At 38.7% G+C, this 16,323-nt stretch overlaps 1 protein-coding gene across 5 annotated transcripts in view; it reads left to right on the forward strand.

The window, feature by feature from the left end:
- Positions 1-15,875, forward strand: part of kif13a (kinesin family member 13A) — a 50,321-nt gene extending 34,446 nt beyond the window's left edge. Inside the window, exons 25-40 of one of the 5 annotated variants that reach the window (XM_056761832.1) lie at positions 2,753-2,899; positions 3,155-3,187; positions 5,646-5,745; positions 5,819-5,945; positions 6,196-6,251; positions 7,637-7,761; positions 7,862-8,038; positions 8,107-8,199; positions 8,273-8,425; positions 8,536-8,613; positions 9,745-9,783; positions 9,872-9,977; positions 10,212-10,363; positions 11,531-11,752; positions 12,791-13,490; positions 13,578-15,875. In XM_056761832.1, the coding sequence (XP_056617810.1) occupies positions 2,753-2,899; positions 3,155-3,187; positions 5,646-5,745; positions 5,819-5,945; positions 6,196-6,251; positions 7,637-7,761; positions 7,862-8,038; positions 8,107-8,199; positions 8,273-8,425; positions 8,536-8,613; positions 9,745-9,783; positions 9,872-9,977; positions 10,212-10,363; positions 11,531-11,752; positions 12,791-13,490; positions 13,578-13,696 (2,427 nt within the window). In that variant the 3' untranslated portion in view covers positions 13,697-15,875. The remainder of the gene's footprint in view (positions 1-2,752; positions 2,900-3,154; positions 3,188-5,645; positions 5,746-5,818; positions 5,946-6,195; positions 6,252-7,636; positions 7,762-7,861; positions 8,039-8,106; positions 8,200-8,272; positions 8,426-8,535; positions 8,614-9,744; positions 9,784-9,871; positions 9,978-10,211; positions 10,364-11,530; positions 11,753-12,790; positions 13,491-13,577) is intronic. The other 4 variants (XM_056761834.1, XM_056761835.1, XM_056761833.1 and 1 more) reach the window with 4 other exon arrangements.
- Positions 15,876-16,323: the final 448 nt, after the last annotated feature.

Raw genomic sequence — 16,323 nt, forward strand, 5'->3', positions numbered from 1 at the left:
AGAATTAGAACACGCCTCATCCAATCAGATATCATCCAATCAGATATCAGAATTAGAAAATGCCTCATCCAATCAGATATCAGAATTAGAACACGCCTCATCCAATCAGATATCATCCAATCAGATATCAGAATTAGAACAAGCCTCATCCAATCAGATATCAGAATTAGAATCAGATGTCAGAATTAGAACATGCCTAATCCAATCAGATATCAGAATTAGAACATGCCTCATCCAATCAGATATAAGAATTAGAACAAGCCTCATCCAATCAGATATCAGAATTAGAACATGCCTCATCCAATCAGATATCAGAATTAGAAATGCCTCATCCAATCAGATATCAGAATTAGAAAATGCCTCATCCAATCAGATATCAGAATTAGAACACGCCTCATCCAATCAGATATCATCCAATCAGATATCAGAATTACAACATGCCTCATCCAATCAGATATCAGAATTAGAACATGCCTCATCCAATCAGATATCAGAATTAGAACACGCCTCATCCAATCAGATATCATCCAATCAGATATCAGAATTAAAACATGCCTCATCCAATCAGATATCAGAATTAGAACATGCCTCATCCAATCAGATATCATCCAATCAGATATCAGAATTAGAACAAGCCTCATCCAATCAGATATCAGAATTAGAACAAGCCTCATCCAATCAGATATCAGAATTAGAACATGCCTCATCCAATCAGATATCAGAATTAGAACACGCCTCATCCAATCAGATATCATCCAATCAGATATCAGAATTAGAAAATGCCTCATCCAATCAGATATCAGAATTAGAACACGCCTCATCCAATCAGATATCATCCAATCAGATATCAGAATTAGAACACGCCTCATCCAATCAGATATCATCCAATCAGATATCAGAATTAGAAAATGCCTCATCCAATCAGATATCAGAATTAGAAAATGCCTCATCCAATCAGATATCAGAATTAGAACACGCCTCATCCAATCAGATATCATCCAATCAGATATCAGAATTAGAACACGCCTCATCCAATCAGATATCATCCAATCAGATATCAGAATTAGAACATGCCTCATCCAATCAGATATCAGAATTAGAAAATGCCTCATCCAATCAGATATCAGAATTAGAACATGCCTCATCCAATCAGATATCAGAATTAGAACAAGCCTCATCCAATCAGATATAAGAATTAGAACATGCCTCATCCAATCAGATATCAGAATTAGAAATGCCTCATCCAATCAGATATCAGAATTAGAAAATGCCTCATCCAATCAGATATCAGAATTAGAAAATGCCTCATCCAATCAGATATCATCCAATCAGATATCAGAATTAGAACACGCCTCATCCAATCAGATATCATCCAATCAGATATCATCCAATCAGATATCAGAATTAGAAAATGCCTCATCCAATCAGATATCAGAATTAGAAGATGCCTCATCCAATCAGATATCAGAATTAGAAGATGCCTCATCCAATCAGATATCAGAATTAGAAGATGCCTCATCCAATCAGATATCAGAATTAGAAGATGCCTCATCCAATCAGATATCAGAATTAGAACATGCCTCATCCAATCAGATATCAGAATTAGAAGATGCCTCATCCAATCAGATATCAGAATTAGAAAATGCCTCATCCAATCAGATATCAGAATTAGAACATGCCTCATCCAATCAGATATCATCCAATCAGATATCAGAATTAGAACATGCCTCATCCAATCAGATATCAGAATTAGAAAATGCCTCATCCAATCAGATATCAGAATTAGAACATGCCTCATCCAATCAGATATCAGAATTAGAACATGCCTCATCCAATCAGATATCAGAATTAGAACATGCCTCATCCAATCAGATATCAGAATTACAACATGCCTCATCCAATCAGATATCAGAATTACAACATGCCTCATCCAATCAGATATCAGAATTAGAACATGCCTCATCCAATCAGATATCAGAATTAGAACATGCCTCATCCAATCAGATATCAGAATTAGAACATGCCTCATCCAATCAGATATCAGAATTAGAAAATGCCTCATCCAATCAGATATCAGAATTAGAACATGCCTCATCCAATCAGATATCAGAATTAGAACATGCCTCATCCAATCAGATATCAGAATTAGAACATGCCTCATCCAATCAGATATCAGAATTAGAACATGCCTCATCCAATCAGATATCAGAATTAGAACATGCCTCATCCAATCAGATATCAGAATTAGAACATGCCTCATCCAATCAGATATCAGAATTAGAACACGCCTCATCCAATCAGATATCAGAATTAGAACATGCCTCATCCAATCAGATATCAGAATTAGAACATGCCTCATCCAATCAGATATCAGAATTAGAACATGCCTCATCCAATCAGATATCAGAATTAGAAGATGCCTCATCCAATCAGATATCAGAATTAGAAAATGCCTCATCCAATCAGATATCAGAATTAGAACATGCCTCATCCAATCAGATATCAGAATTAGAACATGCCTCATCCAATCAGATATCAGAATTAGAACATGCCTCATCCAATCAGATATCAGAATTAGAAGATGCCTCATCCAATCAGATATCAGAATTAGAACACGCCTCGTCCAATCAGATATCAGAATTAGAACACGCCTCGTCCAATCAGATGTCAGAATTAAAGTATAGTTTATCAGAACTCATCCAGTGTTGGGATCACTAAATGTGTCGTCTAAAGTTGTTCTTGTTGTTGTCAGGGTCACTCTCGAAGGCTTCAGGTGTCTGTGAAACCGGTTCAGTGTTCTGGAACTTTACCTCTGCTAGTGGAAGCGATTCTCTCCGTCTCTATTGGCTGCGTATCGGCTCGATCCACTAAACTTCAGAGACCACTGGACAGCTATCAGGTCAGTTTTTATTACTATACCACAATGCATCTGAAAACAACAAATTAAGTTCATCAGTATTGAAAAGAAAACATTGCAACCAATTAAATCATGAAAACTTTAAGAGTACAGCCTCTGTATCCACGTAGATTAAAAATGTTTAAAAACAAAATGTTCCCGATTATTTTTTGAACGGGACTGAAGGAGTTTCACATATCAATCACATTTATCATGAGAACGCAGTGATGTTTGTGTTTGTGTGTTCTCTCCTGGCAGAGAGAGGAAGAGGAAGATTTTGATAGTTATCAGGTATTCTCATTGGCTGCTCTCTCTCCTAAAGGCATGACCACAAACCGCTGCTAATCGTGCTTTCTGACTGTGTGACTGACGTATCATGTGCAAAAATCCTTTAGTTTTTATGTAAGGTGAAGAAAAACACAGACAAAGTTGTTGTCTGTACAACAAAAAAAGGAAAATGTGATTATATAGTTCCACTTATAATAATTCACCATTATTTTTCATTTACTATTATATTAAAAGTGTGATTATCATGTTTTTAGCATATTGATCTTCATTTATATATAACCACAGTTTCACAAGAATAATAGCATGTTTAAACTATAGTAACTGTAGCAAAACTAAATCTGCTTTCCACTTTGCATTATTTCCATCCTAAACAGTATGTAAATATAGTATTAGTATGTACGGAATCATAGTATTCTGAAACAGTGTTCTCAAAGTACCCAGATTGTCTACTGTTTCTGGAAATTTTTGGAAGCGTGCATCCACAGGTAATGAACGACTGATATTCTCCACAACTCACCACAAGGGGGCGGAGTTTAGTGACGCTACACTACATTAATGATAGAAATAAAAGATGCTTCGCTAAATTAATAAATGTAAGTATGCAGGAAATATTACATACCAAATAAAGAATGATGAATACATAAGTGCAAGGAAGAGCTGTGTCTTGATGTTCCTGACAGTTAAAGATCATAATGTCGTCAAGGCAACAACAGCCATTGTGTGTATACAGTGTTACTATGCACTAAAATGTTTATACTTTTCCATTATAAAAGGTTGTAGTATAAGTAGGTGAATTGGGACGCAGCACATGATTAATTTGCGCTTGCTTGACTACAGTAACCATTGTGTTTATGGTTTTATTTGTAGTAAAACCATCTGCTTGTTAAAATCCCAGTGAAATTAAAAATGACAATGCTTTTTTTTCATGAAATTTTGCTGCATTGATAGTAAATAGTTTAGCAATGTAAAATTTGCGTTCCCTCATAATCTTCAGTTAAAATCTGAAAATGCACTTCCTTCCTGTTATGACTATCCATATTAAATGAGATATGTTAGACAGCTTGGGCGGAGCCTCCGTTAACTCCTCCCCTTCACCTGTCAGTCTCCTGCCAGTTCCATTTCAAAATGCAAAAATTTCAAAATGTTTTTATACATCCAGTCTAATCCAGAGAAAGACGGAAGCCACGCCCACTCATTTTCTCATTCAGAATTCCACTTCACTCGGAAAACGACCGCAACTTCCGGTTCACAGTCAACTCACTTGAAATTAGTGGAGGCTTGGACCCAGACTAAACAAGTGGATAGTTCATTTCTATAAGGGTCATGTGACTGTTCCAGTGAGTGTCCCGAACAAACTCTACATGAAGTGTCCAGCCATACTGGAAGACGTTTGGGATCTTGACGTGATGAAAGCAAACGTCTCCAGAGGCAAAGAAACGCCTGCAGTTACTGCACTAACACACTGCTGATACACGTGTTGTGCTTAACATGATCACATGACCAGCGCATGTCTGCATGTCTTCTGCATGTTATGTGTTTTTGAACAGTGCAGAGATGGATCTTCTGATGGCCTCCTCTGTGTCCATTTGACTGTTTTATTGACTGTTTATTAATATGTATTTTGCCTTGAGGCCGTCTACACCAGCGGTTCTCAATCCTGGTCCTCGCGACCCACCGCTCTGCATATTTTGTGTATCTCTCTTGTTTAACACACCTGATTTAAATCTCTAGCTCATTAGAAGAGAGCTTAATGAATGAACCACGTTCCGATTGACGTATTCCCTGAACTGTGTTCATTGCTCTCTACTCCCTGCACACATGAAATCGGCTGACGTTAATTTAAGAACACGAAGAACAAAACTTACTACGGAAGATTGAAGGGTAATTTAACCGTCATTTTGAGATTTGCGCAACATTATCCACATTTCGAACGGGATTTATGGCAGAATATCTAGTGATGTTTACTTCGCAGGGCTCTTATGGGCGTATTAAACAAACCTCCGAAGCGGTAGGAGAAGCATACAAAATATGCAGAGCAGGGGTCGCGAGGACCAGGATTGAGAACCGCTGGTCTACACGACAACTTCAAAATAAACCCGGACCATCACACTGCAAATAATGGCTTTCTTAGTATTTTTGTCTTGTTTTCCAGTACAAATGTCTATAGATTCTTAAATCAAGATGCACTTTTTTGCAGCTCATTTAAATGCAGCCGATTTAAACAAAAGTTGATTTAAAAAAGATGAGAAGTGTGATGAGCTACCTTTGATGCGATGGTCAGGAGTAATTTTGAATGTATAATTCACAAGTAAAAGCTGTAAATAAAGTCGTGATGTGTAGCGGCCTGTTGCTGGTGTCTGCTGTGGATCAGTGAGATCCTGAAATAGTTTTGACGTTTGAATGATCAGATCTCATTCCGTCAGCTGAACGACGTTGAGATGTTTGTGCTGTCTGTGTACAGGAGGAAGACCTGAACTGTGTGCGGGATCGCTGGTCCGAAGCACTCATCAAACGCCGGGAATATCTGGAGGAACAGATCAAGAAAATCATCAACAAATCAGGTTAGACTTCACAGAGTTGTCTGTGACCGGCTGTGATGGAATCATGGTGTTGATTCTGTGCTGTGATTGACAGAGAAATCTGAGGAAGATGTGGAACGAGAAGCTCGACTGGTGGAGCAGTGGGTGGGTCTGACGGAGGAGAGGAACGCTGTACTGGTTCCAGCCCCTGGCAGTGGAATACCTGGAGCACCTGCACACTGGTGACCACATTCACTCAATGTTGCCTGGGATGTTTCCTAGATGTTCCTCTTCCATACTGTACATATTGCAATATGGCCACAAGGAAGATTTATTAGGAATTAAAAGCATGACCTGTAACAAATCTATTTTGCATTTCTCACTTTTAAATACTCTACATACAGAAAATGAAAACCGTTAGAAATGTAAAAAAAACAGTTACTCGCCACAATTTTTTTACTGTTTCCAACTTTTTTGTTGTTGTTTCTCAAGGGTTCCCCCTGATGGTATGGAAGAGCACATACCTGTGCTGTTCCTGGACCTGAATGGTAAGATCTGTTGAGTTTCGGGGTTTCCAAAATCATTGAAAAAAATTTCAAGCTTGCTTATTTTTAGACCTGGATAAATCATGAACAAGGCTCAGCTGGGATGTTTGGTATTAAACACTATAAACTAAATGTCAAAATTTAGATCTCTGTTGTTCTTGGTTGTATTAATAATCAAATTAAAACCATGCTTAAAGCTAGGGAGGAAAGTTGAAAGCTTCCATTAAATCTGTATTACTGAAAAAAATACTCTCCATATCTGCTCATGTCGGACACCATGTTGGATTCCTGTAAACACCTTACATTATTGAAATGATTGATTTAAACAACAAGGATTTCATAACACTGCAGACTGATATTCATACTAAGCATAGATTTTAAAATAAATTTGTGATTTTGTCAAAATGGTGAAATTCTGGATGATATATCGATCTGATCTACTTCAGATTTGCAATCAGATCTTTAATGGACTCTTTTTTTCTGCACAAGCGTGGTGACGAACTTCCGATGTTGTCAGAGGTCGGCATATCAGTTTCTGGTTTAATTTCTTTAACGACTTAACACACCTTAACAACGACTGGGCAAAGCCACATATCTGTCAAAATTTATTTGTAGAATAAAATGACTTTCTCACTTAGCATTTTTGTCATGTTTTCCAGTGCAAATAAAAAAAATTCTTGAATCAAGGTTCATTTTCTTGATGAACAAAATGACCCAAGTCACAAATAAAAATACTAAATAAGAAAGTATTTTTTTGCAGTATAATTAACACTAGGTGTGTAAAAAACAAAACATGAGCTCTTATTCGAAGATAAAGTGAATAATCTCACATAACGCATTTCTCTTAGGTCCAGGGGAACGACAAGGGGAAACCAAATGATTAAATAATAATCACCCATATCAAATATCAGCATGATATCAGAAAAGTTTTCTGTTCTCAGTTTGCGGTGTCTTGATCTGAGCTGTTGCCTTATAATGGACTTCCATGGAGGAGAACATGTGTAATGTGAGATTATTCATCTAATCAGTGGAAAACGGATTGTTCTTTTGACAACATCTAGTGTTTAATACATGTAAAGTTTGACAGTATTGTGGCTTTCCCCCATCGTTGTTGAGATATGTTATGTCATTTTAGAAATGAAAGCAGAAACTGATATCTCAACCTCTGGCAACATCGGAAGTTCGTCACAACGCTTGTGCACTGTTGTGCACCATTTAAGATTTGAATGCAAATATCAGACAGTATTTCACCATTTTGACAAAATCACAATTTGATTTTATAATCTATGTTCAGTATGAATATCAGTCTGCAGAATTCTTTTTGTCAACAATCAATGAAAATTACTGATCAGATGTCATTGTAACTCTGAGATCTGTGTTTGTTCCAGCGGATAATCTGAGCGTGAACGGACAGCTGATCGGACCTCACGCTGCCGGAGTTAACTCCATCCTCCCCAAAGAACACGGCAGCGCTTTCTTCTACCTGCCCATCATCAGACACAGCCATGATGAGGTAACACATTTCCACCTGTGATGTAATACTGATGATACGCACTTCAACATGATATACAACACAGCTGCTTTCCATGACATCATCGGCTGATATATGACAGGTGTCTGCTGCGTGTTCGTGGGATTCATCCATCCATGACTCCGTCCATCTGAACCGTGTCACGGCGCCCAGCGAACGCATCTATCTGATCGTGAAGGTCACAGTGCAGCTCAGCCTCCCGGCCTCAATGGAGCTGGTCCTGCGCAAGAGAATCGCCGTCAACATCTACAACAGACAGGTGAGGTGTCCGGTCTCACATATTCAGATGAACAGAACGCTGTGTTCATGAGTGTTTGTGCGCTGCAGAGTTTCACTCAGAGTCTGAAGAGGAGGATGTCTTTAAAGAACGTTCTGTACTCGTGTGGAGTCACGTATGAGATCGTCTCCAACATACCGAAGGTACAGAACTATTGAAAAATCACAACTCCATAATCTTTCTGAATACACGCTCATCTGTCGTGTGTGTGGACAGGCGTCTGAGGAACCCGAGGAGCGTGAGACGCTGGCTTTGATGGCGGCACGAGGAGACGGCGAGGAGACTTTGGATGGTGAGACGTACATCGAGAAATACACCAGAGGAGTTCTGGAGGTGGAGAACATTCTGTGTCTGGAGAGACTCAGACAGGTAAACATCTGAATGATTGAGGTTTTCCTTCTGATGATGTCAGTTTCCTGCGAAGACACCCAAAACAAACCTGTGTACGTGTGTGTGTGTGTGTGTGTGTGTGTGTTCAGGCAGTCAGTGTGAAGGAAGCTCTCTCTGTTAAAAACAGACACATTCGCAGAAGTCTCAGCACTCCAAACGTACAGCACGTAAGAGCACGTATATTTTATTCTACAATTGTCTACACATTTATAAAATATTAAAGGGATACTTCACCCACAAATGGTAATTCTGTCATCATTTACTCGCTCTCAGATTGTTCTAAAACTGTATTGATGTCTTAGATCTGCTAAATACAAATGAAGATATTTGTTAGAATGTCAGTAAGCAAACAGATGTGATCACTCATTGACTCCCATAGTATTTATTTCCCCTACTGTGGCAGTCAGTGGTGGATGAGATGTGTTTGCTTACTGGCATTCTTACAAATATCTTCATTTCTGTTCATCAGAACAAAGACATTTATTCAGGTTTGGAACAACCTGAGAATCAGTAAATTATTATAGAATTACCATTTTTGGGTGAACTGTCACTTTAATCGTAATGCTTTAGGATATATAAACATAAAATGTATTATAAATATATTATGTTTTTAAAATATGCGTATTAATCTGTGTAATAAATGTACAGGTTAGTAACAAATGTATATGTAGAAAGTTACTCAAATCTATTTTGAATTGTGCTTTTATTTGGATTTGAAAAACGTTTAAGGTAAACTGCATGCGAATGTGCAGAATCTTCTTTCAATCTTATGGCTGGAACACACTACAAGACTTAAAATCTGAACAGATTTTTTTTACCTAGACGTCATATGCTTGAGGACTTTTTGAAAGTTTCAGATAGAAACACACAAACTGATGAAATCTGCAGACTTCCACAGACTTTCTGCAACAAATCCAGACTGAAAATCTGAGCAAAAGTCTTGTAGTGTATTTTAGCCTTTACATGAAATTTAGATTTTTGTTGATGTGTGCTGTAGACTTGCCGTTATAGTATCTGAATCTTCTGACTCTGTTTCCCTTGAAAGTCACTAAATGTTTTTTATAATAGATATTTTCATATACATATTCATTAAATGCTCTTTTGGTTTAATTCCGGTATAAATTTTTGATGACAAAAACTTTTTTTATGATTGTGGTGTTGACATCATTGATATCATGAAGTCATTATTAAAACAATAATAGAAGAAATCATAGTTTTGAATTGCCTTTTAATGTATGTTTAATAGATAAAAAATAGCTTAATCATGTCATTGACTGTTTCATGTGTTTGTTGTGCAGAAATCAGATGTGACGGGATGTGAAGATGATGAAGTGAAGGTTTGTAAACTCACAGACAGAGAGAGAGAATAACAGACATCATCCCCAGAAACACACAGTGATGTTCAGCTTCGTGTTTTTTCCACAGGGTCACTGTGCCTTTCATCCAGACGTCTGTCAATCCAGCGTACAAGAGTCATCGCTCAACAATAACAACACGAAAGACACGCCTGTCAGAAGCAGAGAGAATCATGGTAAATATCATGTGAACTCTTCAGTGCTGGTCTCAGTTCTGTCTTTATGTTGTTACTCTTCATATTTTAGACAGTCAGTTTCCATGAGTTTACTTCCTAAGTTGTAATGAATACATTTGTCCATGTTTAAATGTGTTTGACAATATCACACAGATACTGCCTTAAAATCGGCACACAAACTGAACATCAGTAGTGTTCTAGGAATGACACGTGTCATGAAAACTTTCTCCTCAGGGACGGTAACTGACAGTCCAACAATCTTGAACTCCAGTCCATTTAAAGTTCTGTCACCTCAGCCGCCCAAATTCCTGAAATCTCTCCTGCCAGTGAAAGAGGAGAGCAAAGCCAAACGCCCGCTGGAGTCACGACCGCTGCTGGGTCACGAGGTACACACACACACACCCATGTGATCACAGACACACACTGTACATATAATCAAACACACACATATAGGATTATGGACACATATGCAGACAAAAGTTCAAAGACACACAACAAAACATGCACACTCCCATAGACAAATTATCGCACACACACTCTTTCACTAACTCACACACTCTCATACTCGTATGTGTACACACACACTTATGAATATAAATGCAATTGTATACCAGCAATCATACACACACATAATTATATACATGCACACACACACCATCATACACACTCTCACACAAAGTGTCTTTTTCATCAGGTATCTCTCATCAGCTGTATATACACACACACGTATGAATATTGACAATATTGCACACTCACATATTACACAAAATTATAAAAAGACACACACACTCTTTCGCGAACTCACATACTCTAATACTCGTATGTATACACACACACACGTATGAATATAAACGTAATTGCATACATGTAATCATACATGCACATAATTATATATAAATGCACACACAAAAATCACACATGCTGTACAAAGACACATACTGTATAATGACACATGATGAAATGCCCACTGACAATTATTACACACAATTATATACGGACACACACGTATGATAATACACGCATACATGTACACAAATATTATAGACACACACGCACACGTACACACACACAGACAAATGATCACACATACAGTAAAATCTCACCATCATACACAAACTCACACAAAGTGTCTTTCTCATCAGGTATCTCTCATCAGCTGTGCCATTTCTACATGCCACTCATATTGTGTTCACACACACACACACAAAGAGAAGATTTACTAGCTCTACACGTAACTTCAGGCTCTGCTCTCTCTGTTTGCTAAATCAAAGCCAGCCAAAGTCCAAAATTAAGACTCGCCAGCAGCGATAACTTGATTAGAAACATAACACATCAGTTGTAAGAATGCTGATGTAAATGTCTGAAGTGAGAATATGGCAGCTGTGTATTTTGGACCCTGTACCCAGCATGCCTTGAGTCTGTATTTTAACCACACGAGTTACACTGAACCTGTGAACATCATTCCTCCCCTCACACATACACGCCTGCAGCATGAGCCTGTCTAACTCCACCAGCATGTGTGACGTGATGTATGCGTGTGTGTGTGTGTTTAGCGTGTTGCATGGAATGTGTCAAGTGTTGTGACATCATTACAGAGCATGCGCTGGTTTGTGGAAAGCAACACGCTTGGCTTCACCGGCTCCTGGTCCAGACCCAGGGCACAGAGCGAGGGCCACGGCCCCAGTGACATCAGCAGTGACATCATCAGCATGAGAGCCAATCACAGACAGCCCAGACTGAGCACAGATCTCACTCACACACTGTCACACACTGCTGTAAGTGTCGTTCTACACACCACCCGTAGTGCCCTAGGTAGTGGCCCCTTGAACCACACACACACACCACAGGGAGTCATATAAACTCATTCTGTAATCTGTCGTTTTGGTTTTATATATTTAAAAAAGTTGGTTTTCATTTATTAAAGGAGTAGTTCACTTCAAAACTTCACTTCCGTTCAGTCCTTCATATTTCTATGTAAAGTCACTGGGGACAAATTTGGAAGTGAACTACTTCTTTAATCTTAACCTTAATGTTGCCAAGTAAAAGAACATCTGTAACACATTAAAGACAAACAATATACGTTTTATTTCAATTAATATGTCAAGTTATCTACTCGATGATTTAAAATATATATATAATGAGGAGAGACAATGTCAAACTTTTTGAGTCTCGATTCTTAAGTTGTTTTTCCTTACGGTTTTGTCTGAGTTTATTAATCTGCTTCATCATCTCCATGTGTCTGCATGTGTGTTTACTATGTTTACTTTGTTTACTCCACACATCACACAGCTCTTCTCAATGACACGTTCAGATAGAAACTGTGTTTGTGTTGTTTCTCTGCCATGATGAGCTGTATTTGTTCAGTATTAGTTATATATATATATTAAATGCTAATAATCAAAAATAAATGAGAGGGAGTTTGATTTTGTCTAGTAGTGCCCTGAATAAACTATTTCACATCACAGATTTTCACAGATAATCCACAATGCAGAACAACTTTACATTTGCACAATCTTCTTTCAATCTTATGAACACACTACAAGACTTTTAAAATCTAAACTTTTTTTAACTAGACGTCGTATGCTTGCAGACTTTTTGAAAGTTTCAGATAGAAACACACAAACTGATGAAATCTGCAGACTGCCGCAGACTTTCTGCAACAAATCCAGACTGAAAATCTGAGCAAAAGTCTTGTAGTGTATTTAAGCCTTTACATGAAATTTAGATTTTTGTTGATGTGTGCTGTAGACTTGCCGTTATAGTATCTGAATCTTCTGACTCTGTTTCCCCTGTGCTTGCTGATGATTGGTCAGGATTCAGAGGAGGAGGAGTCTGATTCAGCCGTTAGCGTCCGAGGCCCCGGCTCTCCACAGCTCCAGAACTTCAAGCCTTACGTCCCAGAGGATTTTGCAAACTTTGAGGTGTACAATGCCAGTCTGGAGACTCTGGAGGCCGGTGTGTGCGCGTCTGAGGAGAAAGAAGTGTCCCGGAGTCCGTCGGCCAGCACCTGCACCAGCGGTTACGTCTCTCATAGTGCCTCCACCGCCACTCTATCAGACGTGCTCTTCAGCGGCAGCGAGAGCTGCGATCAGATCACCACCAGAGACACCTCAGACCCTCAAGAACACACCAGAGGTCACGTGTTGTCATTTTCGGTCCCCGCTCAGCGCTGTCCTCGTCGCAGAGACGGATGCCTTATGAGCGTCAGTCAGGAATTCACAGACTTTAAAGGGGCAGACGATGGCGAGGTAGGAAATCTCGATGGTTTTGAGACGGGCTCTGACACAACGTCCCAGAGTCATCTCCACAATGGAGAAGGATCTCTGGAGCTGGGTTTGGAGGATGCTGCAGACTCCAGCGAGGACGAGAACGCACCCGTGGTTCAGCTGCCCGACTGGATGGCTCCCGGTGAGCAGGTGTGGGTGGGCGAGTGGATTGGGACAGTGCATTATGTCGGTGGGGTGGAGTTTGCCAAAGGCATCTGGGTTGGAGTGGAGCTGGATCTCGCTGTGGGTACGTCATCACATATTGAATCTAGATCTCAGCTGCCACAGAGAAATCAAGAGACAGTAACCAAAAAACCTTTCTTGTTCTTTACAGGCAAACACAACGGTACCGTCCAGGGCAGGGTTTATTTCCGCTGTGCTACGGGTCATGGTGTGTTCGTGAGGCCGTCCCGTCTCACCAGGGGACCCCCGTCCATAGACCCAAAACACTGACTTGAATGCGAAGCACGTCATTTCTGATGCTTTAATAACCACCAGCACAGCAACAGCCTGGACATCATCATCCTCATCCTTCTGTTCACATCACTGCATCTCAACCTTACACTTCAACAATATTTAATGCCCCCCTCCACTCACAATTTCTGCCCAATATAATATTCTAGAACATGTGTGAACATTATGTACAGTACAGAACGTAACCCAACACTACACGTTTTTATTTGTTCATTTTAAGATGGTTTTGTCTTTTGTGATCCAGTCTGTGAAATTCAGGCTAAAGTCTTTAAAATCAGATTTGAAGCATCATTCCACTAGTATCTCAATCTCAGTCAACATAAAAGACATCACATTTATATTCTCTGTTCTTTACATTGTGTGGAATGATTTTATGTAAAAAACAGTAAATCACAAAAATGTCTTCGGGTCACATTTTAAACCATTTTAAGTCATCTTGAGGCCCATTAGTGCAGGGGTTTTAAAACTGGAATTCCCCGGGACCCCCGCGGGTTTCTAGTAGATTGCAGGGGTCCCCAGGAATTTCTTGGAAAAAGATCGAGCAGAAATTGTAAAAGTCTACTGAACATTTGTATTCTTTTTTCCAGAATTGTTTTTATTTGTACCTTTAGTGAGTGTTTTTTCACTTTAGTTCCTTGCACTTTCCTTGAGTTGCTACAGTACAGATGCATTTAATTATCTAAAAAGTGTAGCAAACTATTTAAGTTTGGAAAAAAATGTCTTTATAATACACTATTACTCTTAATACATAAAATGATTTAAAAAAATAGTTTGAAAAGGGGGATCCTCACAACAAAATTAAGTTTGAAAAGAGGGCCCTCACTAAAGAAATTAAGTTTGAAAGGGGGTCCTCACTATAGGTTCATCTTCTTTGGGTCTCCTTGGCATCATAGTTGAAAAAAATCCTGCTTTAGGGGACACCGGACACGTGGTTGAGAAACACTGGGCTATACAATCTATATGTGTTGATGTGTTGACTGATTCACGTCGTCACGTGGCAATAAATTGCGTGTGTACAGGTTTATCAGTCGTTGTGGGGACTGAATCCATGAAGATGGGAAATTGATTCATAAACAGACTAAACGATGCATTTTTTATCAAGTCTAAAGGCAAAAACTTTGTGTATATAGAATGCACAGTATGTACAGTATCAAAGTCATGTCAATGGAGAATGTCCTCACAATGAACAGAAACCTAACATATGTGTTAATGTCATCTTTGAATGTTGCTGAGTTGCACAAATGTTTTATATCACATTTATATAGACTGAAATACTAATGTCGCGTAAACTTCCATGTGGGTTTATTTACCACTTCTTATAGGACTAACTCTATAGACTAAACTCTGTCTAACATCAGAACGTACTACTGTTTGTTTGTGTGTTGATATCAGGTGCTACCAAAGACAGCCTTCTAAATCTGTTGTGCAAGCTCCCGACGCTTCAATCTTTTTGTGTAGTTGACTTTGTTTATTCCTGCGTACTTTCATATTTGTTGAACAGATTTCTGCTGAAACGTTAAGTGCCACATCGCCATCAGAGTCATGGTGGATTTCAGAGTTGAACAGCAGCTCTGTGTGGTGTTATTGGTCCGTCATGTACTGTAGATGTGGAAGGACTGCTGTCTGAACGCTTGCACTGGAGGAACTCAATCCTGAATGCACATTTGCGCTTTCTCAGACGCTTCTCTCGAGACAGACGCGCACCTTGTGTTCTTGATCAAATCCTTGACTGTCTCTAAACAGAGAGAAGAGGAAATGGCCTGACGTACCGACACAACATCTGTTTGTGTATTTTACATCTTAATTGACTTCTAGGTTCACCCGCCTAATACTGAAGCATTTCAATTCATGTGTGTTTGTGTGTCTGTTTGACTGTTAGATTTGTATTGTTTGTGATACTAAAGCCAATCTAAATATGTTTTCTATAGATGGAAGGAGGATTATGGGCTATAGGCTGAATAATGAAAGTGTGTGAGTTGTGGAATATAAACCCAAGACCTTAAAACAAAGCGATGCTGCTCTCCTTAGCAAGGAGCTGTACATAACATGTATGAACATAGTATTTACAATGTTATAATGTACAGAACTGTATTTATATTGTATCTCTGCAAACTGTTGATACAAAGATGTTGTAGAATACAGAGCGATTACAATTTAACACTCGTGTCTCTTTCTGAATGTGATCCAACGTTACCATAACGTTATTTAAAACCCCAAACGAAAGAATACTGAAGTATACTTGAGTATTTACTACGGTAAACTGCAGTACTCTTTCCTAGTGTTTCAACCCTTATCATAGTAAATATTCATGAATCAAGATACACATTTGTGTAAGTATACAACTTGTAGTGAAATGAGACCGTAGACCAAATAACTGACTATAAAAATATAATTTAAATGATATCTAATACTTAATTCAATATAATTCATTCAATTCAGGTTTATTTATATTGCTCCTTTCACAATGTGTCATTGTTCCGAAGCAGCTTTACAGAAGGAAAGACAAAAACAAACAAAAGTTAGTATTAGTTATAAATAAAATGCTGTTTCATGTGGGAGTTAAAATGAAATGATACAATGAAAGAAACAGTGTAGTATAAACTCCT

The sequence above is a fragment of the Triplophysa dalaica genome, chromosome 12 (genome assembly GCF_015846415.1).
Source record: "Triplophysa dalaica isolate WHDGS20190420 chromosome 12, ASM1584641v1, whole genome shotgun sequence".
Classification (NCBI taxonomy): domain Eukaryota; kingdom Metazoa; phylum Chordata; class Actinopteri; order Cypriniformes; family Nemacheilidae; genus Triplophysa; species Triplophysa dalaica.